General features: G+C 33.9%; 3 protein-coding genes across 4 annotated transcripts; 1 reads left to right on the top strand and 2 right to left on the bottom strand.

Moving 5' to 3' along the window:
* Positions 1-4565: 4565 nt before the first annotated feature.
* EMB2737 (embryo defective 2737) lies at positions 4566-14364 on the bottom strand. 2 transcript variants are annotated; one of them, XM_088119996.1, is made up of 12 exons: positions 14023-14364; positions 12221-12285; positions 11607-11705; positions 10288-10420; positions 9773-9832; positions 9358-9417; positions 8257-8379; positions 7865-7936; positions 7199-7336; positions 6271-6426; positions 5732-5836; positions 4566-5017 (listed from the first exon to the last, which is right to left on the bottom strand). In XM_088119996.1, the coding sequence occupies exons 1-12, from the start codon at positions 14245-14247 to the stop codon at positions 4985-4987; spliced, it is 1269 nt and encodes a 422-aa protein (XP_087976122.1). In that variant the 5' UTR covers positions 14248-14364; the 3' UTR covers positions 4566-4984. The 2 variants fall into 2 exon arrangements, with proteins under 2 accessions (XP_087976122.1, XP_022139600.2); XM_022283908.2 differs by lacking the exon at positions 12221-12285 and having other exon boundaries at positions 14023-14321.
* Positions 14365-15410: 1046 nt separating this feature from the next.
* Positions 15411-22535, top strand: LOC111010423 (haloacid dehalogenase-like hydrolase family protein). Its single transcript, XM_022283839.2, has 12 exons — positions 15411-16091; positions 16653-16789; positions 17665-17760; positions 18249-18368; positions 18891-18980; positions 19604-19744; positions 19935-20090; positions 20425-20574; positions 20677-20778; positions 21616-21725; positions 21818-21936; positions 22269-22535. Exons 1-12 carry the CDS (start codon positions 15866-15868, stop codon positions 22358-22360), a joined length of 1539 nt encoding a protein of 512 aa, XP_022139531.1. The 5' UTR covers positions 15411-15865; the 3' UTR covers positions 22361-22535.
* A 3246-nt stretch (positions 22536-25781) lies between these two features.
* Positions 25782-27127, bottom strand: LOC111010352 (VQ motif-containing protein). Its single transcript, XM_022283723.2, has one exon. The coding sequence runs from the start codon at positions 26699-26701 to the stop codon at positions 25991-25993; it is 711 nt and encodes a 236-aa protein (XP_022139415.1). The 5' UTR covers positions 26702-27127; the 3' UTR covers positions 25782-25990.
* Between the last annotated feature and the right edge of the window lie 156 nt (positions 27128-27283).

Below are 27283 nucleotides of genomic sequence, written 5' to 3' on the forward strand. Positions count from 1 at the left end.
AAAAAAACAGAAACATGTTTGGTAACTATTTAGTGTTTCTTTTTATCTAAAATTTAAAATTAAAGAAAAGATAAAAATTGTATGTGAAAATTAATTTTTATAATTAAATATTCAAAATTTATGTGTTATATTCATTTTTTTAATATTTATTATCATGCATCTTATAATTCAAAAAATGATAAAATAATACTTTTATTTATGTTTTGGAAAATTTTGAAAATAAAAGAAAAAGAAACTTGATTTTATTTTTCCAAAATTTTTACATGATTTTAGAAATGTTTCTTGAAAATGAGAAACGAAAAATAGAAACATTTACCAAATACTTATGTTTTCAAAAGTTAGAAATAGGAAATAATAAATATAAATATTATCAAATATGTCATAAATGACTCCACTAACTCGTCGACGTGAATTTAGTTCAGGTGAAATTGGTGTAAATAAATAAAAGAATAAATAAAGACTCCACCGACTCTCATGGAAGTTGCTAATTTACTTCTCTTTTAACATTTTTTTAATAGTGTCACTCAATTAGATTTTTCCTCACTAAATAATATTTTTGAAATTGTCTTTTCCTCTAAAGTTCTATCAATTCACTAAATATTAGTAATTATGTTGAATAGTCACCTCATCTTATTTAATTAAAAATCTAATCAACTATATTTAAAGAAAAGTACAACTATTTAATTAAAATTCAAATCTCCACACCTAAGCATGGTTGTACTTAAAAAATTGTAATGAAAGTACTTTATATTTTGCTTAATAAAAAAAGAAAAAAACCTATTTATTTGAGAGCTCCACGCAATTCTTTATCTTTCTTTATTTATACATGATTTCTTTCTCTTTTTGTACAACTAGCATTTTTATTTTTTTATTTTTTCAAACTCTGTTGATAGTTCTTTAAATCAAGAAAATTATCTATAGATGTGTACTTTTTAAAAATTAAAAATAAAATAATTATTGAATAGTCTTTAAATTTTAGAATAATTGCTTGAAAAAGGATAACATATTCTATTCCAAAAATGTTTATGATTTGAGAGAATCAGATCCCACTTAGCTTCTGAATTAACGGTATTTATATGCCAACTGCGGAACTTTCCAATCGATAAATATTATTTTTCTTTTTAGAAAAATTAAGGTTATTTTTGTTGTCTAAATAAAAAAGTTATGATTGGTGTATTGAAAAAATAATCTTTCATTTGTAAAAACATTAAGACATGTAGATGAAATTTTTATTAAATAAAAAAAAGTTTAAATAGAATTAATTTATTTTGGTATTTGAATATTAAAATATTTAATTTAGTTCTTATTTTTATTTTTTAGTAATCAATTTAGTTATTAGCAGTACTTTTTAAAAAAATTATTAATAAATTTATAATATGAGTTCGAGTGTATATATATATATATATAAGACATAATATGTGTCTGTATAAAATCAATAACAAAAGTAATTATTTTTTTAAGATAAAAAATTAAAAGAATTAAAATTTCAAAATAATTACTCTTCAAATGTTAGGGAAAATTTTGAGTTTGGTTATTGAACTTGTAGAATCGTATCTAATAATTTCTAAACTTTAAACGTTGCGTCTAATGAGTTTCTAAACTTTAAAAAGTGTTAAAAAGATTTTTCAACTTTTACTGTTGTATCTAATATATCTCTAAATATTTAATTTTATATAATAAATACTTGTTTTGATTCATGAGACACTTTTCAAATTTCAAAAACTTATTCAACGTAAAAATTTAAAATATTTTAAAGTTTCTATTAGATATAATATTAAAAGTTTGGAGATTAAATTGATATTTTTTAATGCTAAAAATTTTCAGGACCAAACTTGTAATTTGATCTAAAATTTAATTATAAAAGACTTGTAGAATTTAATGAAATTCACAAAATTCAAATCAATTTGAATTTGAAAATGGGACAGCAGTTATGTAACTGCTCCTCCACTGTCTCAGTGTGTGTGTCATGCGGCGGTGTGAGTTACTCCAGAGAAAGATTCTTGAAAAAACACAGAGAAAGAACTTAAAGTTTTATTGTCTCAAAATTCTTCATCGTGAATCGTGAAATTTTTCCGTTCTTGATCGATCTCTGACCGTGACTTGTTTTTCATGAATTTCGCTGCGACGTTACAAGAGGTTAGTATCCTATCCTACAGAAAATCCAACAAGACCAATTCAAATATATACCAATCAAAACGCGAATTATTTGATCCTCCATCCAATTGTTGAATTCTTTAAAAAAATGGCAAATAGAAAAAGTAACGTTTTTTTTTTTTTTTGAATAAAGAAAAAGTAACGTTAGAAAATAGTACAAAGCATTAAAAAAGAGTGAAGAGACACGTGGTGTGAGAAGGAAGGAATAGTCCAATCGGGCCGACAATCATAATCTACAAAAACGCGGAGGGAAGGGCTTTGGATGTGTTGTACACGTGTCGCCATCACGAGAGCCTAGATGTGACACGTCAAAAAATGACCTTTTTTTTCTTTTGTAGCGATGTGTCGGCAGCCACGGATGCGGCTCTCTCTTCCATTTATTTATTATATGGTATTTGAATTTTCTCTCTTCTAATAAATATACTAGTTTTTCTTTCATTTTTGAAACAAAAAGCCTTAAACTATAGTTTTGTTTTAATCCGATTTACATTGTTTTTTTTTTTTGGTATAACCTAGAGTGAAAGATCGAACTCACACCAAATAGTGCTGAGTTATGCTCGCTTTGACGGGAAGTTTATTAAACGTTCTAATAATCATGTAACAAACACCAATATGAGCATAATTTGGTAGTTGACACTTACTCATTTTTGTTTTAAGGTTAGAGATTCAAACTATCATACTCTCAATTTGTCGTACCAAACAAAATGATACAAAAAATTAACATGAATTTAGCTCAATTGATTTAAAATTTAAATTAAATATATGTCTTCTACCTGGGAGTTAGAGGTACGAATTCCACACTTACATATAAAGCTAAAGAAGTAAAATAAATAAAAATAAAGTTAGCAAACACTTTTGGTCCATGTACTTTCGCTAAACTAACAATTTAAGCCCTGAACTATAGTTTATAATGATTTAGTCTCCATACTTTCAAATTTGTAACAATTTAGTCCTTAAATTTTATTATAAAACAATTTAGTCATTGTAATTTAAAGTTGGTAATGATTTTTTTATAAATTAGAAAAATTAAATTGTTATACGATAAAATTTGACACTTAATTTTAATAAAAAATTTTTACGATAGGGAATAAATTGTTACAAATTTTAAACTACATAGACTAAGTGATTACAAGCTAAAGTTCATGAACTAAATTGTTACTTTAGTGAAAGTACAAGGATTAAATCGTTACAAATTAAAGTTTAGAGACTAAATCGTTACTTTAATGAAAGTATAGGGATCAAATGTGTTTTTTAACCCTAAAAATAATTATATAAGAAAATATTTGTGGTGGTCACTCGATTTAGAGAAACTCCCCACGTTTAAGAGATGAAATTCTCTCAACACTTTCTATGAAATTTCAATAAACTACCATTACAATACCAAAAGATACTATTTATAAACTTACAAGAAAGTAGTTAATTAATTAACTATAGAAAACCTAATTAGCAAATTAAATTAAACCTAAAAGAATTGATAAAAGAACGTATATGTGAATAAATTTTTTCAAATCTCACTTTTCTCTAGCACTTTGAAAGTCCAACGTTTACTTCAAAAATTTCTAACTCGAGTAACAAAAACTTTCCACGCCAAAGCTTCACATGCAACAGACATTGACTGCCACCAAACCCAAACCTTCATTTCTTTAATTATGCCTTCAGTTAATACATTTATTAATTTAATCATCTTTTTTTCTTCTTTTTTGTTGATCGAGAAAGTGATGTGACATGATAAAATATAATGCAAAAATGTTACAACTTGTACATCCAACATCAGTAATATACATATATCAGTAATATATATATATATATTAGTGATAGGTTCTAGATATGCTTTATAATTAGTACACCAAAAATGATATATCTATCAAGAAAAAGTTGACAAATTTGTAAGTGTGGAACCAATTTTTTCACCCATGATAATTACCCTAAATAGAAATGAAAAAATTCGACTTACCAAAATTGTAATTTCAAAATATCATAATGTACTGAATGAATTAGTTGCTTACTTTACTGTACAAAAGAAAATGTTGTTTTATGAAGAAAATAAGATATCTAATAATTTAAATGGCATTCTTTCAAAATTATGATATTCAAATTTAAAACAAAACGAACTCAAATATAATTCCAAGATCTCATTTCATCTTTGCCATACAGTGACAAAATTAGGAGGGTAAGAAATCGAACCAAATCAAACTGACCCGATTGAGTTACACCCGCATAGTAATAATAATAAATAAACAAAATAAAATAAAACGGTGAATTATGCCTCCGATCAACCATACGTTATTGTCCAAGTTGTTTTATGAGGTTGAGTATTTTCAGTGAGAACTTTTTGAGAGGTTGAATAGTTCCATCAACATATTAAATCTTCGAAACTTCATCCTTCTAAGTCAATAATCTGTCTTAATCAGTTAAGCGAATAGAAGAGTTTTATATTATGACACACTAATATCATTAGCCATAACACATAAAAAGGACAGTAGAAATAGAATCATCTAAAAAGAAGCTACACCACCTCTTAAGACAGCAAGAATTTGAGCAAATTCAGAAGCTAACTGGTCAAAAATAAGAGGTTCTAGTGGGGCAATCTAAGTGTACCAAAACCACACTAGTCTCATGAATGATTTTCAACACCATTTCTATCTTCCGTTTCTTCTTTTTTTCTTTCTTTTCCGGGGCGGGGGCATAGATACAGTACGGTCAAGTTTCGAGTGCACGTTCCAGCTGCTTTCAACGATGAAATATAACTCAAAGAAAGGAGGAGACAAGGTACCTTGAGAAAGAATGTCACCGAGAACTTTGCACTCTGGGATGCCCAGATAGCACGTCGTCAAAAGAACCAAAATCGTCGTCGTCGATTTCTCTGAAACAATTTTCAACACATTAAAGGACAGTTAACTGTGCTGCGCAACAGCAGCTTCATACAGTGAAAATACACACAAATAAAAGGATGGTGAAATAATTGTAAACCAACTCAAATCATAGCTATTCACTCTCATAGTTGAGCCATTGTCGGGGACTAAATTCTAAAAACGTCTTTAATTCATGTTGTGCATTACAGAATTAAATCACTCAAACAGAAGTTTTTCTTAAAAGGTACTAAGAATTCAATTCACAAAATTATAGCCAACTACTCATTTATTAACATGGATGGTAGAAGTTGAGGGCGATACGAGAACTCCCTACCTCTCCGGACTCACCCAAGTGCACGACCAAAAACTAAAAACCAAAACGTATACCTCCTTTCCCGCCCAGCGCATATCCATGATATAACTAACTATATACCCTAGGCCAACATATTTATGACTCACAACCCGCACTGAGCCGACCCCTGCTTCACTCTCTCTCTTATGCACTTCTAACAATCAGGGGTCTATCAGGAAGCAAACGAAAGGAAATTAGTCCCATTACTCACACTAAAAGCTACAAGTTGGGAGCTTCATGTAAGTACACAGTTGTTGATGATGTCTAATGGCAACTTATGATATCCCATATTTCAAACTAAAAGAAAATTTTAAGTACTATAGGTAGAGATGGTAGAGATGATATCCCAATAATGGAGAAAGAAAGAGTAAACCTTCTGATCTTGGCTCTCTGACTTTAACACAATTGGTGCTGTAAGGATATTGCTGTTGGCACTCTTAAGGTAAGGCTGCAGCTTCTCCTCCAGCAACTCGTTCAACTGACATGAACATTTTATAACAAAAGTCAATCCACGGTAGACTGACAATTTTCAGCAACAAGTACGAATATTGTCAGTCTTATTATGAAAAGCACGGGTAAATACCAGTGACAAACAAGTTCCGTTATCGTGTTGTCAAACATGTGAAGTTATTAGTTATCACTTATAACGAACTTCATTCCATATTCCTTTGTTTGGTTTCTTCCAAAACACTTCAATAGATAAACAGATGAAGAAACGATGAAATGATAACAAGATTAAATTATTGTAACCTATCAACTTAAGCTTTTGAATTTGCCCATCTGTAACGAAGAATAATAAGAATAAAAGATTAAATGTACTGCGATCTATCTGCTTAAGCTTTTAGGGTTAAAGGTAATTTGATGACTTGATAACTGAGAACTAAAAACCAGTTACTCATTCTAACGGATAACCTTTTCCTGCCGCCATTTAGTTTCCCACTGCGCATCCAAGATTTTGTCAGCAATTTCTCTTTGGGCATTTAGAAGAACAGTCATTTCATAAAATTTTCCTGGGTCTTTAAGATCATCCTGACTCCAAGAAGATGAATTCAGTGGAAGGTTCAACTCCTGCCAATATACCACAGTTAGCATGACCGCAAAAGTCTATAGATCATGGAGAGAGCATCTCCTTATCTTCAAAATTTCTGATGCCAAGGTAAGTTATGTTCAATCCTTAAAACGATTACTTATTCATCCAGCCAACTATAATGCAGCTACTACCAAAAAGAAAAAAAAATGGCGTGATAAGAAGAGCGTAAATGACTGCTCACTACTAAGGCAAAGAATTATGACTATAAGGTAGGAAACTTACCAAATGGAATTAAAAGTTCTTAACAATTACAATCATTTGAACCAGAGATAACAAAACTTTTTTTCTGAAAAGAAATAGATGTGCACATAAAGTAGGGAAACAAGAGAACTTTTATCATTGGTTCAAAGATCTTAAGTTACTTTGCAATAGAAGTTATGTAATTTTAATGTATAAGGTTATATCTATAGGTTTGTTTCTTCTTTTCTCATATAGATTTGTATGGGAGTTCCTTTCTGTATTTTTTTTTTCTTTTCCCCAACTAAGGATATCTCATCCTCTCCCTATTTCATTACATCCTTCTTTCTAATAGTTCCTTTTCTAAGGAACTTTGTAACTATCCTCTATGCCCTCATTCTTTTGTACTGGAGCCCTTTTTTGTATATCTAGTTAGTTTATAGGTGGCTCATATTGTTGAACACTGGATTTTCCATTCAAAAAAATACTTCCTTTTTTCTAATACAGATTCGAGTCTGTAAATGTGAATGTAAATTATAAAGTGTGCCAATTATGGAGACAGTTCAGACTTACACCCCAATTTTCTGGTCGTGGTGGAGGATCCAGCTTCATCACTTCTGCCTCCAGTACCTTCTTGGCCTTGTAGTAAGGGATGTTTTTCACAACCACAGGATCATCCCTGGCTCGAACAGGGTCTATGGAGATCAAGGCCTATTATGAATTCCAGATATCAACGATCAAATTAGATGTGAACCATCTTCCGAGGAGACAAAGTACAATTCAAACATATTTGATGGGAAAGCAGAAGGGAGACAATATTTGTTTTCATGGCAATTAAAAAGTTTGCTTATAATACATATATTTTATGAATAATAATCAACTGGTGCATACGTAAAAATAGTAACAAGTACAAAAAATAAGTTATCAACATATATTATGCCATTTCGTTAAGCAATTAAAGATTTCAGATAATTGTTCCAAGAATGTTTTCCCCCTGGATTTGAGATTACTTAGATCAATACCCTATATTATACAATACTGCAACTGTAGTAGTACGGAAAAATATGGAAAATATGTTATTAATCACCATCTGATGCTCAAAAGACAGGAGAACAAAGTTCGAAACGTATAACAGCTAGTCTCTAGAACTTTAGAAGCAGTATGTGATCCCACTTCCAGAGCATGTCATTGATTTAAGAAATCACATATGCTAATATCTAAATGTAAAGTTGTTCTTACTTCCTGCAAGTACTCCCATCCAGGTTGCCTCTTCGCGACAGCATCTCTGAGTTGATCATATCGCATGGATTCCTAAATACAACCACAAACAATAACAGCTATTAATGGGTGATATTGGCAATTTTCAGATGAACAAGTTGGTTACAATATGGCGTCAAATATAAAACTGTCAAGCCTATATAAGCAAGTGAACAAAAATGATTATCTAAGACAATAGTGAGGGGGAAAACACCTCATAGAGGTAATACACTGAAAAGTAAATATTTTGGTTTAGTTTCTATGTAAGGTCAACGGGCAAAGGTAATTGTAATTGAAAATAAGAGACACCACATTAAAATGAATAATTGAAGTGAATGATAGAACAGTAGGCAAGTGAGCAAATTGGTTCGAACCTTGTACTGCCACCAAATCTTTTGCTTAACATCATCGTCAAAGTTGAATCCCCCAACAATTTGGGGGAAAGTTATTAACCAAAACGTGGCAATGCTGGGGTCCTTCATACTCTGAACTAAATGCTGAAATACCAAAGCCATGACCAAAATATAAACCGTGAGAATGAAAACAAAGCTATTAACTTTAACATCCAATGTTGTGAACTGTTTCCCAGGTTAGCATGCTTTGATAATTTTATAAACATACATGTTTCAGTAAAATTTTCGCCAAGTCAGACATTGGTCATGATTTACTTACCAAGACTACTCCTACTTGAGTACGTGTTCCTTTATGTTTGAAGGAATAAAATAGTCCTTTCCATAAATATTACCTTGAGTAATAAGTCTTCGCCCCAGAAACCCTCATTCTTCCCTAGGCAGCCGATAAGTGCCTCTCTCTCTCCACATTTCTTGTTTCCTAGCACTAATCCCTTTGGTTTAAGGGGTGTTCGTCCCTATTTTGGTGTTATTTGAGGAAGTTCAGGATGATTAAAGGCAAGGATAAAACTTTTCTTCCATCCAAGGGTTGGAATTCTAGCTTAGTAATAGCAGCTAGGTCCCTTCTTTCTCTAGCTTTGAGTTTCCCCTTATTTCCTCCATTTTCATTTGATTCCAAAGCTTGTATTCAGCCCTCGTACTTACTCATTTGTGCAAAAGGAATTTCAACCAAGCAAGTCCAGTTCCTTAAAAACCTCACAATTCCCCTTCTTTGCAGTAAGTAAATAACTGCCTCTCTCCCCTGTATAGTTTTTTGGCTCTTGGACATATCCAATTTTTATGAAACCTCCACTGGATCAGACATAGTCCAATGATTGTTTGTTCTCAGCAAACTATTGTGCACCTCTATCAGCCAGATTTGTTTGGTGTGAGGTCCATCTCACACGAAGTTGGAACCTTTAGTTCACAATTAGTCCTTGGCATAAGCATGTGATGTGACAGTATTTCGGTAAGAGTAGATGCAGTTATGGCTTTTAGTGCATGGTTATTCAGATGGATGACAGCAGCGGAATAACTATTCTTGCTTAGAAATCATAACCGTAGAGGGGTAGAGTACATACTAACCTCATAAGGATATTCCATCTTTCTTAAAACATTATAAGCTTTCCAAGGAGGCTCCATGATCTGCATAAAAGGAACAACAGAATAAGGACTCCATTTTAAACTTTGTATTTTGTAAACTAAAAGATAAAGACGTGCTTTTCCACTGTGCTAGTTTTTAGCATTGAATAAGAAATTGGAGTTATGAGATGACTACTTTTTCTAAGCCTCCAAAACACAAAGTACAAAAACTGTTAGTTTCATTAGTTTTCCTATTGAATCGTAAAAGAAATGAAAAAGTAAATAGCTTTTGATCTAAAAGACATGTGCTTTTAGTTTCGTTCGTGCTGCCTTTTACTAGACATCAAAAAGTAGTTACAGTTTCAACATGTATAAAGTATAATGTACTTTCATGGTTTAAAATATTCATGAAACTTACATCATCTGCTGAGATTCTCACTTGTAATTTATTCTTGCATTCAGGGCAGCTCATTACTCCCTGCAATATATATATACAGAATAATAACATTCTTGTTGGCAAAAGTTGGCAAGTCTAAGCCAAATGTTGCTTGCTTTTCTTCTCAATAATTTCATCCAAGCCAAAAGAATTTTAAAAAGTATTGTATCACACGCATGTTATGTTCAGATTATGTAGTTCAACCACAATTTAGCCAGGTACGTTACCAACAGTTACCAATAGGTTGTAAAAAAGTTGAAAATTGGAATGCTCATCCCCCTCATTACATTTTAATGAAAAAATTTGGATAAGCATGTGCATATAAAGCAAAAATCACATGCATATTAGAACATCTGCAAGCAGCAAAATTTTGAAGGATGAAAAAACCAACGTCGAAATGATAATTAGGTAATAGAAATACTACTGGTTTTCTTATATATATTATTTGAATGTCTACTATGCTTGCGGTGCTTGGAATATGGAGATACTATCCTCACCGTTCCATCACATGTTGGGCAGTCTTTGGATGGCAATGGTGTATGAAGATCCAAGGTGGAAGGAAGGTGAACCAACTCGGCCCGATTATCTGCAATGGCATCTGCAATACTTTCTGGTGTTGCCCTCTCTCCACTGCAGAAAGATTTAATATATGTATTGATGTAACTCAACCAAAAAAAAAGGTAGAAAGAGAAGTATATTGAGGTATGTGAGTTGTCAAATGCATGAAGCAAATCTATGCAATCGCTTTCTTGATCTAGTTCCTCCTCAAGCAACCAAACTTATCCAATAAAAAGTTATAAATTATATTAAAGTTTGACCAAGAGATTCTAACGGTAGATAACCAATATGAATTAAATTTACCGGGCCCATTAACTTAAACTTTTGGGTTGAGTGGTGGTTTATTCATCCTTAATATGGTATCAAAGTAGGAGATCCTGTGTTTGAACCTCTACATTATTGTTTCCTCCACATTTATAATGATTTCCACTTGTTGGGCCCGTGCAATTATCCAAGCCCACAAGTGAAGGAAAGTGTTAGATATCTAATATATGAATTAAATTTACCCAATTCATTAGCTTTTGGGTTGAGTTAGGTGGTGGTTTATTCATCCTTAATAAAACAATTTTCCCTATGGGAAATCAGCGAAAGGGTGCAGGAATAAGTGATCCACATCCTATCCATCCAAGCCACACAGATAGGAGATCTGCTATAACAAACAAAAGCACAGAAATCTTTCCTTGATCATATCATTTGTTGCAGTTTCAGGAGAAGGTGCGATAAAAATTATAAAAAAATAAGAGTTAATTAACAAAGAACCAAACAAAACAAAGAACCAAATGGTTTTGGGCCTCAAAACTTCTTGTACAAAGGCAGCAACAACTGGAGGGAATTTCTCCTTAGATAAATTTTACAGGAAAAAACTAGACATCTTAGTGGTTCACTTTTTCCAAATAAATTCAACGAGACCCTTGTCAAATTAGTTGCTCTATTAGTGAGAATATGCAACAGGGAACTATTTGAAGCCCACCACTATTCTCCAGCTGCCACAACAACCTGTGTAGCTAATGGTTTGGAGGATGGCCGTCAATAGTATGCTATCCGTTAGTGTTGGTGAGGTGAGATATTTAATCTCACTTTTGAGGAGATCTATCCTCCAAACATTATTTCCATTGATAACTGAAGAAATCTATGATTACTAGCAGTATCCAGGCTTCTCCATTACTCTGGACCAAGGTAATAGTCCATGCCACTCTTTTTCATGAAAATGATTTATGTGCCCGCAATGGAAAGAAATATTAATAGGAAGTTAGGTAACCTTTTCAACGCATAGTTTTTAACTTGGTAGTTCACCATTCCTGACCCTCTACACTTGGTACACCGCATCGCTTGCCACCCATTGCAAGTTTGACAGTTCCTGCAATTTAAAGACCAAACTATCTAAGAAATACCAGACATGGAACTGAAAAGTACAACCAAACACAAAACGTAGAAATATGAACACTAGTTGTACATTTAATGTGCATACTAAGCATTGAGTTAGAGAACAACTTACAACCAGTTGGAAAAATAAGCTACGAAGCAACTAAGCAAGCTTTCAGAAAATGTTCAAAACTCTTTTTTACTTTTCCTTTTTTATGACAAACTAGCGTGATTGGCAGCACAAAGTAGAGAACAAAAAAAAAAAAAAAAAGATAACAAGAAAGAGTTCCAGATTTTGATAATAAAAAATCAGGGATGATGTTAGATTTTGTGCATTGAGTTAGATCTTGTGCAGCATCATATTAGGTTTTGTGCATCATCATATTGATTACACAAATTGGTATATTAATTTTAAAGGTAAATCAAGCAAATAGTTGATTTTGAAGTGAAACAAATAGTTATACCCAATGTTCACCAGGAAAAAAGATTCAAGATGGTAAAAGAAGGCACCTCTGACATATAACTTTCTTTCCCAAATCTAGCGCAATATCATAAGTCCCAAAAGTAGCAATAGCCTGCAATAACCAAGGTGAGAAACAACAATTTCGAAAGGATTATCGTAAAACCTATAATACCAACCAATTAAGGAAGCAGAGGCAAGTTCATGACTGGTTTACAAGAATTATCCAAATGACCAAACGAAATTAGATGGTAGACAACTAAACCTACCACCTCCAAATTTTTAGACCTCATGGAAAATTAAAAAAAAAAAAAAAGAGAGAGAGATTAACAGTAAAAACAAGACAGCTAGCACATGAGATAGGTAGGTAAATTTGCAAGGACCACCGGGCAAAGAATCGATCTTCCACATTTAAAGAGGCAAAAATGTTTCCCTTTTTTCAGTTTATAATACATTTTTTTTTCTCAACGGGAACCCAAAACTCCAATCTTTTAGGGCTATCACCTCAAGGCATTCCCAAATAATTGATCGACAAATTACAGGTTTTACATCTCAATCTATTGGCCACCACCTCGACTTCTATAAAAGGAATCGCCACAATACATCAAAAACCTACAAGGCTGTTCCTTGTCTTAGGCAACATATGTTCAAGATCTTTAACACAGGGAAAATATGGATCAAGCAAAACCATGCCCATCTCCCATCTCCACTACAAAAATGGTGTCCCTTAAGTCCAGTAAACCTCCAAGTAATGCTATTGCTGCGGCAACATCAAAAGAGCCCTTCAATACCTGACAAATACATGGCTCAATCCCATTTTTATAACGAAACCAGACTTTCATAGAGAAAACTCTGAAGAGAGTACTAGGATACCTCAAGAGGACAATTGACTATGACGCCACGACTCGATTGAAACTCTCCATATTAAAATTTTGTTATGTTGATTGGGCCTACAGACTTGATGACAGAATACCGATTGTTGCTTATTGTATTTATCTAAGAAGCACCTTAAAGTTATAGTCATCCAAGAAACAAAATGTGGTTACAGTGTTTCACAGTCCATTACAAAGCCTAAGCATTGTGCATTAGCTCAGGAAACAGTTGAAACCATCGTTTTAGATGAAAGAACCGGCTTTCATTGAGAAAATGAAAGAATACACATCTTTCTTTATATAGAACCTACTATCATGTCAACATCAACACCACCTATCTGATGGGACATTGGGTTCAAATCTGATCTTTCATGGAAGGAAAAAACACACAATTAGATGTAGATTTTATCCTCGACATGATGATTGAAAAATTTCTTCATGTTCACTATGATTCTTCTCCAAGTCAGGTTCTTTGACGCACCCCATTATCAATTTTAGCTTATCATACGCAAACTTGTAGTTGTTTCTCTCCCCACATGTTGAGGCGTCATGAATGTGAGTGGTACGCCCAAGTTCAACAAACACTCCCAGCAGTCGCACACCAGTTTATCTTTGAGCTCGCCTTCAGCTGCCAGCCACAGCGACTTCAACAATATTCAGAGGATCATTCCTTCACTCCTGCCACTGAAAAATTACTACCTCGGATCTGTGGGGAATCAGTTACTATTCGATTCCTCCAATCATCTGTAATGGTAAATACTCCAGTTCTGTGCCACCAAAGACTCAATACTATACTGCATAAAACTAATCTTCATAACTGAGCACATTGCAAACATACAGAGCCAGCTTAAACCTTAAGCAAAACCAGTCCACTTTCAGAATCACACTCTCGCCCAAAACACAAAATTCTCTAAATTTCTTGTAATTATTAGCAAATAACTCACATTCAAGAAACCAAACTCTGCACTTAAAAAACTTACAAAGATTGAGGCATATGAGAGCTTGGAGATGAGCTCGGGAACGCCGAAGCCACGAGGAGCTGAGCCGGCAATGTCGAAGGCAAGCGTGAAAGGGGATAAAACCACCTTAAATGGAAACTCGAGTATGTCAATGACCTGCTGCCCATACCGAGTTGTGAAGAGCTTGTACTGAAAGTCCGCAAATTTCTTCAAATTCTTCACCAGACGGTCTGTTCCTCTAGACATGGAACCAGGGAGAAAGGATAGAGGTGGAATTGCACCAAAAATAGCGGCAAAATGGGCGATGAGATGATGGGTTTATCCAATATTTGGTTTTTATAAAATGGGTAGACCGGCCCGTCCCCAAGTTTCTGTTGTTTCCAACTTTCCAGAGCAAGAATGTAATTCTCTTTTCAATTTTCCTTTTTAATGCGTAGGTTTAAAGCTTTTTTCTCTCTCTTTTTCCTGTTCTTTTTGAAGGGTAAGAAGGTAAGAAATGGAACACTGTGATCATAATTTATAAAAACATGGCAAAAATTGATGCAATAAAGCTTCCAACTTTTTTTTCATAAATGAAATGATAAAAGATGATTATATTAACTAGTTAATATATGTAATTATAAATTTACGAGTTCGAATCTCCACTATCCATGTATGATACTAAACAAATTGGGAAGACAAATAAAATAACCAAATACATTGTTGCACACAACTACTAGCGCTTTTAAGTTAAGGTATGGTTCATCCACCTCCTAATAATGCATTGAATTAAAATATATATATATAAAAGAAATGCAAAAGCTTTTTTTTTTAATACAAGGAAGTTTTATTGGGTAAATAAATACTTAAGAAAGTTATTTCTTCGTGTTTAGTTATTATTATTCGTTTTAGTTAAAAGTAGGGGGAGTGGGTTTCAACTTCAAACATTTTAGAAGATAAGTAATATTTTAATCGGTTAAACTATGTTTATGTCGACCATAAAAAATCTTTTTAGAAAACTAGGTGAAATTTTAGAACAATATTTAGATTTTGACTGGTTAGCATCTTTTTTTTTTTTTGCATACCACTATTAAAGTCTCGACAACTGAGAAAAAAAATATATTTTTAATGTTATTCTTAAACGGACAGTCGTTAATTTTTTTAGTTTAATGTGGAAATAGTTAAATTTTTAGTAATGATGAGTTTTGATATGGAGTTGCTAAGTTTGTTTGTAGGGTTTAATCACAACTTCTCTCGATGAATACAAATATTTTTCAACCTTTTGAAATACTTGCATAGATATAGAATTACATTTTCGAATACTATTGAAGATTAAAAGAATTTAACCAACAAAAAAAAAATAAAATCACGAGTAGCTTATCACATTGCCACGATATTCCGCGGAACTTATCCATTGAGAAACGAGGGGAAATGAGAGAATTTTGGAGCAAAAAATTCAATGATCCCATTGGAAATTCTGACCCAGTTAACTTTTTAGACCATCTAGGCTCTAGCCATCCAGATATCGAATTTGTACACAAATTTAATACCCGAAGAATGAAGATCGCCAAATTCTAACAAACGACTGAAATAAATGAAATTGTGGAGAAAGTAAAGGGAAAATTGCCCAAGAGCGAATAATCCCAATTCAAAAATTCCAGTTTTTCTCCAGTCAGCAAAAGGGTCAAACCATGGCGGCTTCAACTTCAAGCGCAGTGCTCTGATTGTATCCTCTGTACACTGAGCTAAAGAGGAATAAAGAATTCAACTAGCGATTCCCTTCTGAATCTCACCTATAAGGGTCTATTGGAACTTCTTCATTCCGAGCTGAAGTACCCAATATCTTCGAGAGCTTCTCCATTTTAACACAGATTAAAGTGCCCAAATGGCTGCGGCATCAGAAGTGGGTGCGAACGGAGAGAAGACGGCGACAACATCGCTTGATTACTTGGAGAGTAAGGTGGTCCATGAAACTAAGGCTCTACTTTCAGAGCTATGCCGCCATTTTTATGGGCTCGGATGGGTTTCCGGAACTGGTGGCAGTATAACCATCAAGGTCCATGATGATGCCATTCCCAAGCACAATCAGCTCGTCGTCATGTCCCCTTCTGGTTGGTTATTCGCCTCCCTCTCCACCTTCTCCCTCTGGGTTGTCTGATTTATAGTTTTCTTTTGTTTCCCCAGTTGGTTGGTCTTGGGAAGAGTCATTGGAGGTCTACCAAGCTTTTGCACGTTTCTCTGGGTTGCATCCACAGTTTTTTTGCCTCCCATTTCATGGGGATTTGCTATTTACTTTGTTGGGGTCATATTTGCTGTTATTCAATCCCTGGTTTGCATTTTCCGTGCTCTGGATGGCGTTATTGGATTGCTCTTTTAAGATAGTTATTAGAGCTTTGATTATTTGTCTAGAGGTATCTGTGTGTTCAAGCATGGTTTTATTACTTGCCTATGTTTCATGGATAAGGGCATCTGGCTTTATGGGGGATGCTTAAGCCAGTCTCAGTTTCAATCTCAAACGCTTGTTGTGTATCTTCAGCAGTTTACTTTGTCATCTGCTAGCTTTGTTGCTGGCCTAAACATGGCTCTCTGTCTATTTCTCTTAGCAACTGTATTGATTTGTAAATGTTGGACATCTGGTATGGTTCCCATACCAATTTTTCACGTGTTAACAGGCGTCCAGAAAGAGCGAATGGCACCGGAGGATATGTACGTGTTATCTCCTGATGGTTCCATTTTATCCTCTCCTACCGCGAAGCCATACCCACACAAGCCTCCAAAATGTTCAGATTGTGGTCCCCTTTTCATGAAGGTTTTGATTTCGTATCCTTCTTCTACCATGCTGCTGTGTGATTTGTTCTTCACGTTGGATGACAAGTTATTTACTATGTCATTTTTTTTTGTCAATTTGATTAAACTTCCAAGAATTGCATAGCCTTGTGTATTAATTTATTTTTGTTGTCTGTACAATTTGATTATAGATTATACGTCCAATAACTTTTTTTGATGTTACAACATGTATTTTCGAATGAAGTACTCTTAGTAGTATAATACAATCACAGTTGTCTGACATGAATCGTGATTGATACTGATCAAGTTTCTTGAAGCTTTTCAGTTCTTGGTTGCTTGGATCCTCTGTTTCTGTTTCCACCTTGGTGCAAATAATAGAAATATCATATCTTCACAAGCTGGTTTACACTTTACATTCTAAATACAAGTTTATGTTTCTCATTGTACAAGTGAGAAGTTATGAAGGCTACCTAATAATTATAAGGAGTCCTTATTCTTTTCATGATGATATAAGGTTATGCTTCAAAGGATCTATACACAACAATAATATGATACAGATTCTCTTGGAAATTGGTGAATCATATGTTTTTATTAAGGTTTAAGAAACATAATATTATAATTGCTAATGCTTACAGAAACTATCAATTTCTGTTTACTCGAGCCTTCTATTAATCAAATCATTATCGTATTCTCCTTATGAAAATCCCTTTGCATGAAGCTAAATACTATGGTATCGTTTCTTCTCTGACACACTGCATTTGTTGTATTAATCAGAAAGTTGAATCATTATGATTCATTGACTTCATTCAGGTTGACCGCTTTCTGCTTTTAGATTCTTGATTGTGCTGCAGTTGCAAGATCGATTATCAATATCTGACACTTTTTCTTGTTTTTAAGGCATATCAAATGCGAGATGCTGGAGCTGTTATTCACAGTCATGGGATAGAATCGTGTCTTGCAACAATGATCAACCCATCATCAAAAGAATTTAGAGTGAGTTTTCACCTCATGGCATCTATCCACAAGGATGAGTGTTCTATGTGTCCAATTCTGCAATTTTTGTCTGCCCACATTTTTGTTCTTCTGCATCCAGTACATGTCTCTTTTTTTTCCAGTTCTGATTATACTTTTGATCTGGGTGAAGGCTATATAGCTGAGCTGCCTTTCGTATGAAATTATTTCTAGCTCTATGGACTAGAATTAGATATTCTTTGGGAAGATGCTACCATGAATTGTATCTGGATTTGTTAAGCTGCTGTTAGTGGAGAATTAGCTAAATATTTTAGCAAAGAAATATAGTAGATATGCATAAGGTTATGATGCTAGCATGGGAATTCTGTCATGTAGGTTCATTATCTTGTTCCTTTGGAAGGCAAGATAAGAACATCTTTTTATCCTGTTTATTTATATTTTTATTATACATTTGTTTCCGTTTGTATTTCTTGTTTTTCTAAATTGTTCCTTACTATTTATTACTGCAGATTACTCATATGGAAATGATCAAAGGAATCAAAGGGCATGGTTACTACGATGAACTTGTGATCCCCATTATAGAAAATACGGCTTATGAATACGAGCTCACAGAATCTCTAGCTAAAGCGGTATGGAGTTCTAATGCATTTAACTTGCATTTTATTGGCCAATTTTCCTTGTTGATCTTCAATCATTAACAATACTTCAAGGGGGAAAAAGAAGAGAAAAAGAAAAGAAAAGAAAAAAACTTCTAGGGGAATAACAAAGAGGAACAAGGATGTACGCCATTTCCACTTGACAAATAATGGACTAATGCAGTCTTTTTATTTGGAAAGAAATTTATTAATATCGATGCAGATCCCAAATGTATATATGTTGGGTGACTTCACCACACTGATCTCTGTGTCCTTCAAGGAATGTTGAACATCATTTTGCAGAATACTAGCTATCTTGTCATTCGTACGAAAATGATGGAAAATTTCTTGATGTTGATCAATGGAATAACCTTAGATGGTTTATAGATGATAACAAACTTTTCCTGCCAGTAAAAGACCATGCAACTCTAGACAAGTGTTTATTTTGTTCTAAAATTCACATTTCACTAGTAAATCATGTGTAAAAGTAAATGCAATTTTATTTGCTTTCTACAGATTGAAGCCTACCCGAAAACAACAGCTGTGCTTGTCCGAAACCATGGCATCTATGTTTGGGGAGATTCATGGATCCATGCAAAAACTCAGGTTTGTTATGCATAGTAATTGGTTTGGGGCCTTGGGCCATGTTGATAGACCTCATTTTCTGAGACTCACTCTCTCTGTATACCAATTTGTGTCAAGGTAGTAATATTAATCATTTTTAGCCTTTTTTTTTGCCTTGATTTAAATAGAATGGTTCCTGCAATCACTTTAAATGCCTCATTTTGGTATTGAAGTCTTGAAACACTTGTGTTTTCATAGCTTCACCTATACTCTGGAACAGTGATAAATAAGGTACATCTATAATCTACATGCATTTTGAGTGTAAGATTTGACAAATTTGAACTTTTGCCTACTCTTTTTAGCTATTATTGAGGCTAGTAAAAAATGTAAAAAGTTGAGAGGGAATAAGTTCAAACCATGGTGGCCACCCACCTAGGATTTTTCTTGCCAAATGTTGTGGAGTCAAACAGTTACCTCTACAATTAGTCAAGATGTCCACAAGTTGGCCTAGAAAACTCATGGATATTAAAAAATAAGAACTTTTGCCTACTTTCCAAAATTTTCAGATTTGTACAGTGACGATCCAGCATGCAGGGCGAGGGAAGATATTACTTTCGATACTCAGACATCACTTAAATGTTCTAATAGTCCACTCGTTGTTTCAGGCTGAATGTTACCACTACCTCTTTGATGCGGCCATAAAGCTTTACCAATTGGGCCTAGACTGGTCTACTCCAAATCATGGTCCCCTCCAAAATCTCAAAGAAGTTGTTGTAGGTGGTTGCAATAATGAAGCATCTTCAAAGGTTGTAGCTCTGATATAGATTATAGACTATAAACTTGGGCAATTTGATTTTAGTTCAATCTGTGCGTGTGGTGTGTATGTATGTACACGTCTTTGTTAAATTAAATTGTTCTTTATTGTTTTTTTTTTCTCTTGAGTTTGAAATATTAACTCTATGATTCAGTTTCATTTTTCGATAATTTTGTTTGCAGCATTGTATTGTTCTTGACATAGAAGGAACTACTACTCCAATATCATTCGTTACTGATGTTCTCTTCCCATATGCTTGCAACAATGTTCGCAAACATTTGTCTCTAACATTCGACACTGCAGAGACTAAAGAGGATATTAAGTTGTTGCGATCTCAGGTAAAATAGTTCTGTTCAGGAGTTCAACTAGATCATAAAAAATCTATGATGTTGGGTTAGAGTATTTTCTTAATAAGTTTCAGAGACTTGTACAATTATTGAAGAATGGCTATATGATAAAATGGAGAATTTTAACAAGAGCTGCCTTGTGGTACTTAATGTCTAAGACATTTGATATATTTTTTATTTAGTGAAGCATAAAATTCAACATAACCCTCTTACTATTTTGGGTTTTAAGCAAAATTTTACAATAAATGGTTCAGTTTAAGCATAGTTAGAAAAGTAGTGTAGTTAACCTGTGCTGGAATTAGTAACACTGAAAATACAACTGCAGGTGCAAGATGATCTGGAAAAAGGCGTTGCTGGTGCTGTGCCTATTCCTCTTGATGATTCTGCAAAAGAGGAGGTTGTTGCAGCTTTAGTTGCAAATGTTGAAGCCATGATAAAAGCTGACAGGAAGATTCCTGCCCTAAAACAGTTGCAAGTAAGCAGAACTAATTATTAATGAAGAAAATAAAGATTTAATAAAGAAATGAAGATAATAACTTACTATTGTTGGGCTAGAGCTAACATCCAGCATTGACAGGGTCATATATGGGAAACTGGATTTGAGAACAATGAATTGAAAGGAGAAGTTTTTGAGGATGTACCAAGAGCTCTGGAGAGGTGGCACGCATCGGGCATAAAGGTCACATATACTTTTCCCTTCACACTTGAAAAGCATAATTAAGTGCTTCATCTATGAGCACTTTAACGTAGGTTTAAGTGATTTAAAATTTTTTAAAGGTACTTTTACGGATGAGACGAAACATTTGGAAAAATACTTCTTTTAAAGTCGAATCAGATTCACCCCTGAATTAGTTTCCCTATAAATCTATGTTGATAGTCATTATTCCCATATGGAAACTACTATGGGTCCTTGACCTTTACTCCAGTAATATCTATATCTGTTGTTACTGTAGTCTTCTGTTTTTTGTTGCAAGATAAAATAAAATGAATCCTCTTCCCTGGATAGCTCTTGAAATATTTACAGTTCCCCTATGTCTTTTTTACTCATTTCAGTTCTATTGTACTCGGTTTTGAGTTTTTCATTTGAAGTCCTTAGCTTTAAAGTTCAAAGTTTCCTACCATAGTTCTTGGAGCTTAATATGTTGTCAGCATCTGTTTGTTTATCAGTTTATGTACTATGGAAGTCAGTTTTACCGATGATTAACTTCTCACCTTCAAACCTTATTAAAAATCAATCCGGTATGCTCGATATCTTAGAAGGTGTTGATGGTTTAGTACCTGGAAGTACATGCAGCGTTTTAGTTACTTGCAGAGATAACCAAAGCAGCACAAACATGCAATACATACATCCAAAGTTCTCGTTCTCTCATTTGGTTGACATTTTTGGTTTCTTGTATTCACTCTCAACTCTTGTAATATAAAGAGAATTCAAGTTCCTCCATTTGTTTCTGACATGGCTGCTAACCATGATGAATCTTTATTTTCTAATAACGAAGAAATAAAATGATTTTCGCAGGTATACATATACTCCAGTGGCAGTAGGTTGGCACAGAGGCTTTTATTTGGAAATACGAAATATGGGGATCTAAGAAAATATTTGTCTGGATATTTTGACACCTCAGTGGGGTAAAATCTAATTTTACTTTTGCTAATAGAAACAAGAGAATGTTAGTTCTATATCAGTACTATTATTCAAGCTATTCCTTATATGCTCTCAGGAACAAAAGAGAAACACGCAGTTACGTCGAAATCAGAGAGTCTGTCGGAGTTGATAAGCCATCGGAAATTTTGTTTGTCACCGATGTCTTTCAGGAAGCTGTAGCTGCAAAAGCGGCAGGTATTTACTAATGAAATTCTCCTGTGATTATTATGTGAAGCAACTTTTAGTCCAAATTTCTACTGATTAAAGGAACCGGGCGAGAACGGAGAATGCCATTCCCAGTTCATGGAATTAAATTAGGGGCAAAATTTTTCTTGTGCCTACTCGTGTCCTTGTCTTAAACAGTGAATCCCCACCTCAAGGATTCATCTCCGCGGAAGCTTTTCGTGTCTTTAGTTTTTCGTATGAATTTTAGATATTTTAACTCAAATTAGGATTGCTTCAAGAGTGTATAATCTCTTGTTCCATTGTTTATAAATCAGTTATCTGATTGAAATCCTTTTTTTCAGGATTGGATGTGAACATATCCATCCGACCCGGAAACGCTCCTCTTCCAGACAATCATGGGTTCAAGACCATTCAATCATTTTCAGAAATCTGAAGAGAGCTGGTATGTGTGCCTCTTTTTCTATGTTAGAATGTACAATAAAGCTTGAGAAGAGGAATATGTTTCACGAAGAAATAACTCTCCAATATCTCTTGAGTTTGAAATGCTAGTTTCTATTGTCTGCAGTGGAATTTGAGCAATTGAGAGCATCAATATTCTTCTTTTTTAAGTCTTATTCATTTCTTTCGTGATGATGAACGTTGTTATCGTTACCTCTGACCATCATGTATAGTGACACCCACCACGCTTTTATGTTCCTATCACTCTATTCGAGACTAGATTTGATACCCCTATTACATGGAACCATCAGGTTAGAAAGTTAAGTTCTACCATTTGTACAAATAAAGAATGAATTACATTGCACGAATTGAAAATATGATTCTAGTTTGACGTATGATCTCATTCAATTGTTAGGGACCGACCTCAATCAAAGGGAGCTATATTCAATGAATTTTTCTAACTTGGTATGTGAATTGTACCTAGTGAGCCTAAATGAAGATAAGTTTGAGCTCACAAGCCATCCTTAATGTGTTACTCTAATGCTATAATTCTCTCTTTTAACGAGGGATTCTATAAGAGAGTTTAACCAACCAATTACATTATTGGAAATAATGCAATATTCTACCAAAAGTCACTCATTGGGAGAAAGCTCTTTCTTTTTGGCTTAATTTCCTCTTTCAATTGTTTTTTCACAAGTGTGGATGGATATTTTTCCTTCTTCCTTTTTGCCTTTCTCAATAGTAAAAAGAGTGAGTTTAGAAAGGTAGAATTAATATATTAATTACATGTCTCATAAATTAACATCTAATAGTCTAAGTGTGATTAGGTTATGAAAAGTATAAAATATGTGATTTAGATTTGGACTTAGCTATGCCCTAAGAGATATTTTATGATTGATAAAATATTCCTTAAAAAAGGATATTAAAAAATAAAAATTATGGTAAAATGCATTCTTGGTCCTTAAAGTTTGGACTTGTTTCTATTTGGCCTCTGAATTTAAAAAATCATAATCTTTTGTCCTTGAGATTTAAATTTAATTTCAATTCGGTCATTCAGAGATCAAATATGTCACGTTTCAAACTAAATAATTAAATAGAAACTAAATTTAAATTTCAATGATAAAAAAGGAGCAAAATAGAAACCAAATTCAAATTCCAATGACCAAAATGTTTTTTACTTAAAGAAAATAAAATTTCTACATATGTACTCCTCCTATGTTACGAGTGGTAAATTCGAATCTTCGTCTCCTAATTTATAATGCAATATTTTAAAAAATAAATGGAAAATAAGTGAAGAATGAAGATGGGATGATGGATTTTAGTGGCATTGAGAGGGAGACAAAAAAAGGGGGGACTTGGAAAGGACTTTGCCACGTATTCTCCAACTATGTTTTGGCACCACATGCCTGTCTCCACTTTTTTTTTTTTCCTTTTTTTCATTTTTTTATCTCTTTTTTCTTTTTTTGCGAATTTTGAATTTTTTCAACAATCTCCACTCTTATCATTTCTTCTTCTCCCTCTCTCTCTTAAATTATTTATTTTTCATTGCTTTTTTTCTTCTCTCAACATCTTTTGACAAATGAGAATGTTTCTTAGTTACATGTTCCAACTTCAATGATTGTCATTTTTTCCATTTTGTATTGGAATACATTTTGACTAACCATTTATTTTACTCTTATTATAAAGTGGTACACATAAAAAATGAGAGAGAGAGAAATTTATTTATTTAAAAGAAAAATTGGGTAAAATATTATATTATAAAATAGTTAGTTTCTGCCTGTTAGCATTAAAACTAATTTTAAATTAAGTTTAAATACTATTTCGGTCTTAATAAATTTAGATTTGGTTTTTCATTTTGGTCTCAATACCTTAAAAACGTCTATTTTGGTTATTCTACTTTCAACTTTTGTTCATTTTAATTTATGTTCTTTCGAAAGGTTCGTTTTGATCACTATTAAAAAATGATTATTTTGGTCCCTTCATTTTTATTTTTATTTCATCTTTCTATCACAGTTTTAACATGACATTATACTCACTAAATTTCTTGAAATATAGCCATAAATTTGTATCAAATAATTTTATTTTGCATGAAATAGGACCAAAATGTTTACTTAGACTAAAACTGACTTTTTAAAAGTAAAAAAACAAAAATGAAATAGTCGAAAGTAGAAAGACTAAAATAGTACTTAAATCTTACAAATAACCTGTCATCTTTCCATTGATGGAAAGTAATGTCATATACTCCAATAGACCATTTTCGAAACTTCACTAATTAAATTAAAAGATTTTGATACGTAAGAATCAAATAGAAATTTATCCTCGAATCATAAACCAAAAAAGTATATATATATACATTAATAGTTGGCAAGTAAATCCCAAAATAGTGTCATGTGAACACACAGCTCATATTGTCCACTTTGTATTTAATTTTGCCAAACAAAACCTAAATCTCCAACCCAACCCTTTGGAATGAATCTAATTGGAGAAACTTATTAACAAGTTTGTGATTGATTAAAATTTTGGCAACTCCCATGACATCTAAGACTCAAAACAACAACAATTGACTTTGAATTATGGTTGTTACCCACTTTGAAATTTGATTGGTAATTTGTTTTTCCTTTGAGAAATTTAATAGGCAACCAGTTTTGAAATATTTGAATCTTCGCCTTACCACACAAGTTTTGCCTTTTCGCCTCTCATCCTTACAGCTATGATTAAAATTTCATTCAACTTTTGACTTCTTTCGACAAGATTTATCATCCAGCGTTTCGATACGCATGAGGCATCTAAATCTTAGATGAAAGCAATTTTATTCTTAAGAATTTGTTGTTAACAAGTCAAATAAAAAATAGCTTAAATAAATTGTTCACATCCACACTATTTCCATTTTAGCCCGACATTCATAAACTATGTACCAAGAAAGAGAGCAAGAGTTTGGTTTTTTTCAATCTTAGAATTTTTGATCGAACGCTCTTCAAATGGGTTAAAAACACTTTTTACTGTTCTAAAAGATTGAAGGTTGAAAATTTAGAGATGAAAAAAAAAGGTTGTAAATTAGAACAGAAAAGACAAAGAAAGAAAAAGCAACAGTATTTACAGCTCCATTTGTAGAACAAAGAAATCAATCAAACACTGAGTGGAACTTCCAACCATCTTCCTCATGGATCTCCACCATGTTTAATGCATCCTTCTAATTCAGACCCACCATCAAAATTTCTCAACAAAAACTCAAAACTCTCTGTTTCCAATGGTTAATTTATTGACTTCTCACATTCTCTCTGTTCTGTGGAGGGTGGGATTTGGGAATGGAACTGATGATCAAAATTTTCTCACCCACTTTCCCGGAAAATGGAAAGGAAGAGAAAATTGCTGGAAATTGAAACCAAAAACGAGTAATAGAGGAAGAAAAATGGAGATAAAAAAAGAGGACTCTGCGATTTTCGATGGGATTTCTCATCAGATTGTACAGTGAAAATTCAAAGCAAGATGACTCTGCTTTTTTTCTGTTTCTCAGAGAACCAATTTCAAATCCACACCCAATTGATTGACGAGACGATTCTCTATCTAAAATCAATCAAAAAAGGAGAAAAAAGTTTCGAATCTCTACAAACAAACCCTTGTTTAGTTACGAGGAAGACGACGACCCGGAAACCCTAGGCGATGTCTCGGGGAACAGAGAGAGAAGCTGCGGCGGCTCCGCCGCCCTCGGCGTGTTCATCGGCGACGGATGCAAGTAAAACCCCTTCTCGGCGATCGCCCTCTCCTCCTCCGACGAGCTCCCGAGCGACGGCGACGACGAGGATTTCTCGAACAAGGGGTCGTCGTTCAACGGCGTCACAGGGCTCAGCGCCAGAGACGGGAAATCAAGGATGCTCGGCGACAGAATCTCCGCGTTCCGAGGAGAAAACGCGCCTGCACCGGCACCGGCACCGACGCCGGCGAAATTAGGAATCAGGGTATTGATCATGAGGCTGTTCTTGAGGTGATTCCGGCGCTCGTAGAGCTTGAAGCTCTGCTGTTTCTTGGGCGCCGTCTTGATCGGAGGAATAGCGAAGCTCTTGGAGGATTGAAAGGGGTCGTGAGACGACGGCGGCGGAGGCTTGGGGGAATCGGAGGAGCCGGTGAGCATTTGAACGACGTGCTTGAAATTGGAGGAATCGGCCTGAACGAAAGTGGTGGGGTAAGGGTTGGATTCAGATCTGGGGAGGAGTTTAGGGTTGTGGGGGAGAAGGCCGCCATTGTTGGAGGCGCTGAAGCTGTTGGGAGAGTTATTTGGGGAAGAAGGGTTTTTTTCCCTCTCATGGAGTCTTGAGGAGGAAGAGGAAGAGATTTCCATTGATGGGTATCTCTGTATTGCAACAACAAACAAACAAATTCTACTCTCTTCTTCTTCTTCTTCTTCTTCTTCTTCTTCTGTTTTAGCAGTTCAAAAGGCCAAAAAGAAGGAGAGAGAGAGGTTTTTGATTGGAGGAAGAGGGGAGAAAGAGTGAAAAACAAGGCTTTTGATGAGGGAAAAGGGGGGAGAGGAGGAGCAAAAAAATTGGAAAAAAGTTGCTTAGCCTTAGGCTATTGCTTGTGTATGCAATGTTTTTGTTGTCTTCTGCCTCTCTCTCTCTCTCTCTCTTAAGTCTTCACTTTCTTATTCTTGTGGGGTTTGAAACTTTGAAGTTTTCCTCTTTCTTTCTTTTCTTTCATATTTAAAGTTGGTTTAGGGGAAGTTTTGGTTTGAAAGGTAAACCAAATAGAAGATGTTCATCATGTTTGAAGAAGAGGGAATTTTACCCTTTTGGTCTTCTATTGGAAAAATAGGTTTTTGAAAATATATCATGTTGGTCTCACCAAAAGCTTAGAATTAGTGAGTTTTGGGTTCGTTTGGAGTTTATGCTTAATATGTATTACAAAAGGTAATTTCATATCC

This window comes from Momordica charantia (assembly GCF_013281855.1).
Source record: "Momordica charantia cultivar OHB3-1 chromosome 11 unlocalized genomic scaffold, Mcharantia_2.0 BLBB01000011.1, whole genome shotgun sequence".
Lineage (NCBI taxonomy): Eukaryota > Viridiplantae > Streptophyta > Magnoliopsida > Cucurbitales > Cucurbitaceae > Momordica > Momordica charantia.

What these genes read in the sequence shown, in the direction of transcription:
- EMB2737 (XM_088119996.1), bottom strand. Translation starts at nt 14,247, where the DNA reads ATGTCTAGAGGAACAGACCGTCTGGTGAAGAATTTGAAGAAATTTGCG. An exon ending in TCTCATATGCCTCAATCTTT is followed by an intron (nt 12,286 to 14,022) that starts GTAAGTTTTTTA and finishes TGGTTATTGCAG; the next exon opens with GCTATTGCTACTTTTGGGAC. An exon ending in TGAGAATCTCAGCAGATGAT is followed by an intron (nt 9,418 to 9,772) that starts GTAAGTTTCATG and finishes CCTTTTATGCAG; the next exon opens with ATCATGGAGCCTCCTTGGAA.
- LOC111010423 (XM_022283839.2), top strand. Translation starts at nt 15,866, where the DNA reads ATGGCTGCGGCATCAGAAGTGGGTGCGAACGGAGAGAAGACGGCGACA. An exon ending in ATAATGAAGCATCTTCAAAG is followed by an intron (nt 19,745 to 19,934) that starts GTTGTAGCTCTG and finishes TTTTGTTTGCAG; the next exon opens with CATTGTATTGTTCTTGACAT. An exon ending in TATTTTGACACCTCAGTGGG is followed by an intron (nt 21,726 to 21,817) that starts GTAAAATCTAAT and finishes ATATGCTCTCAG; the next exon opens with GAACAAAAGAGAAACACGCA.
- LOC111010352 (XM_022283723.2), bottom strand. Translation starts at nt 26,701, where the DNA reads ATGGAAATCTCTTCCTCTTCCTCCTCAAGACTCCATGAGAGGGAAAAA.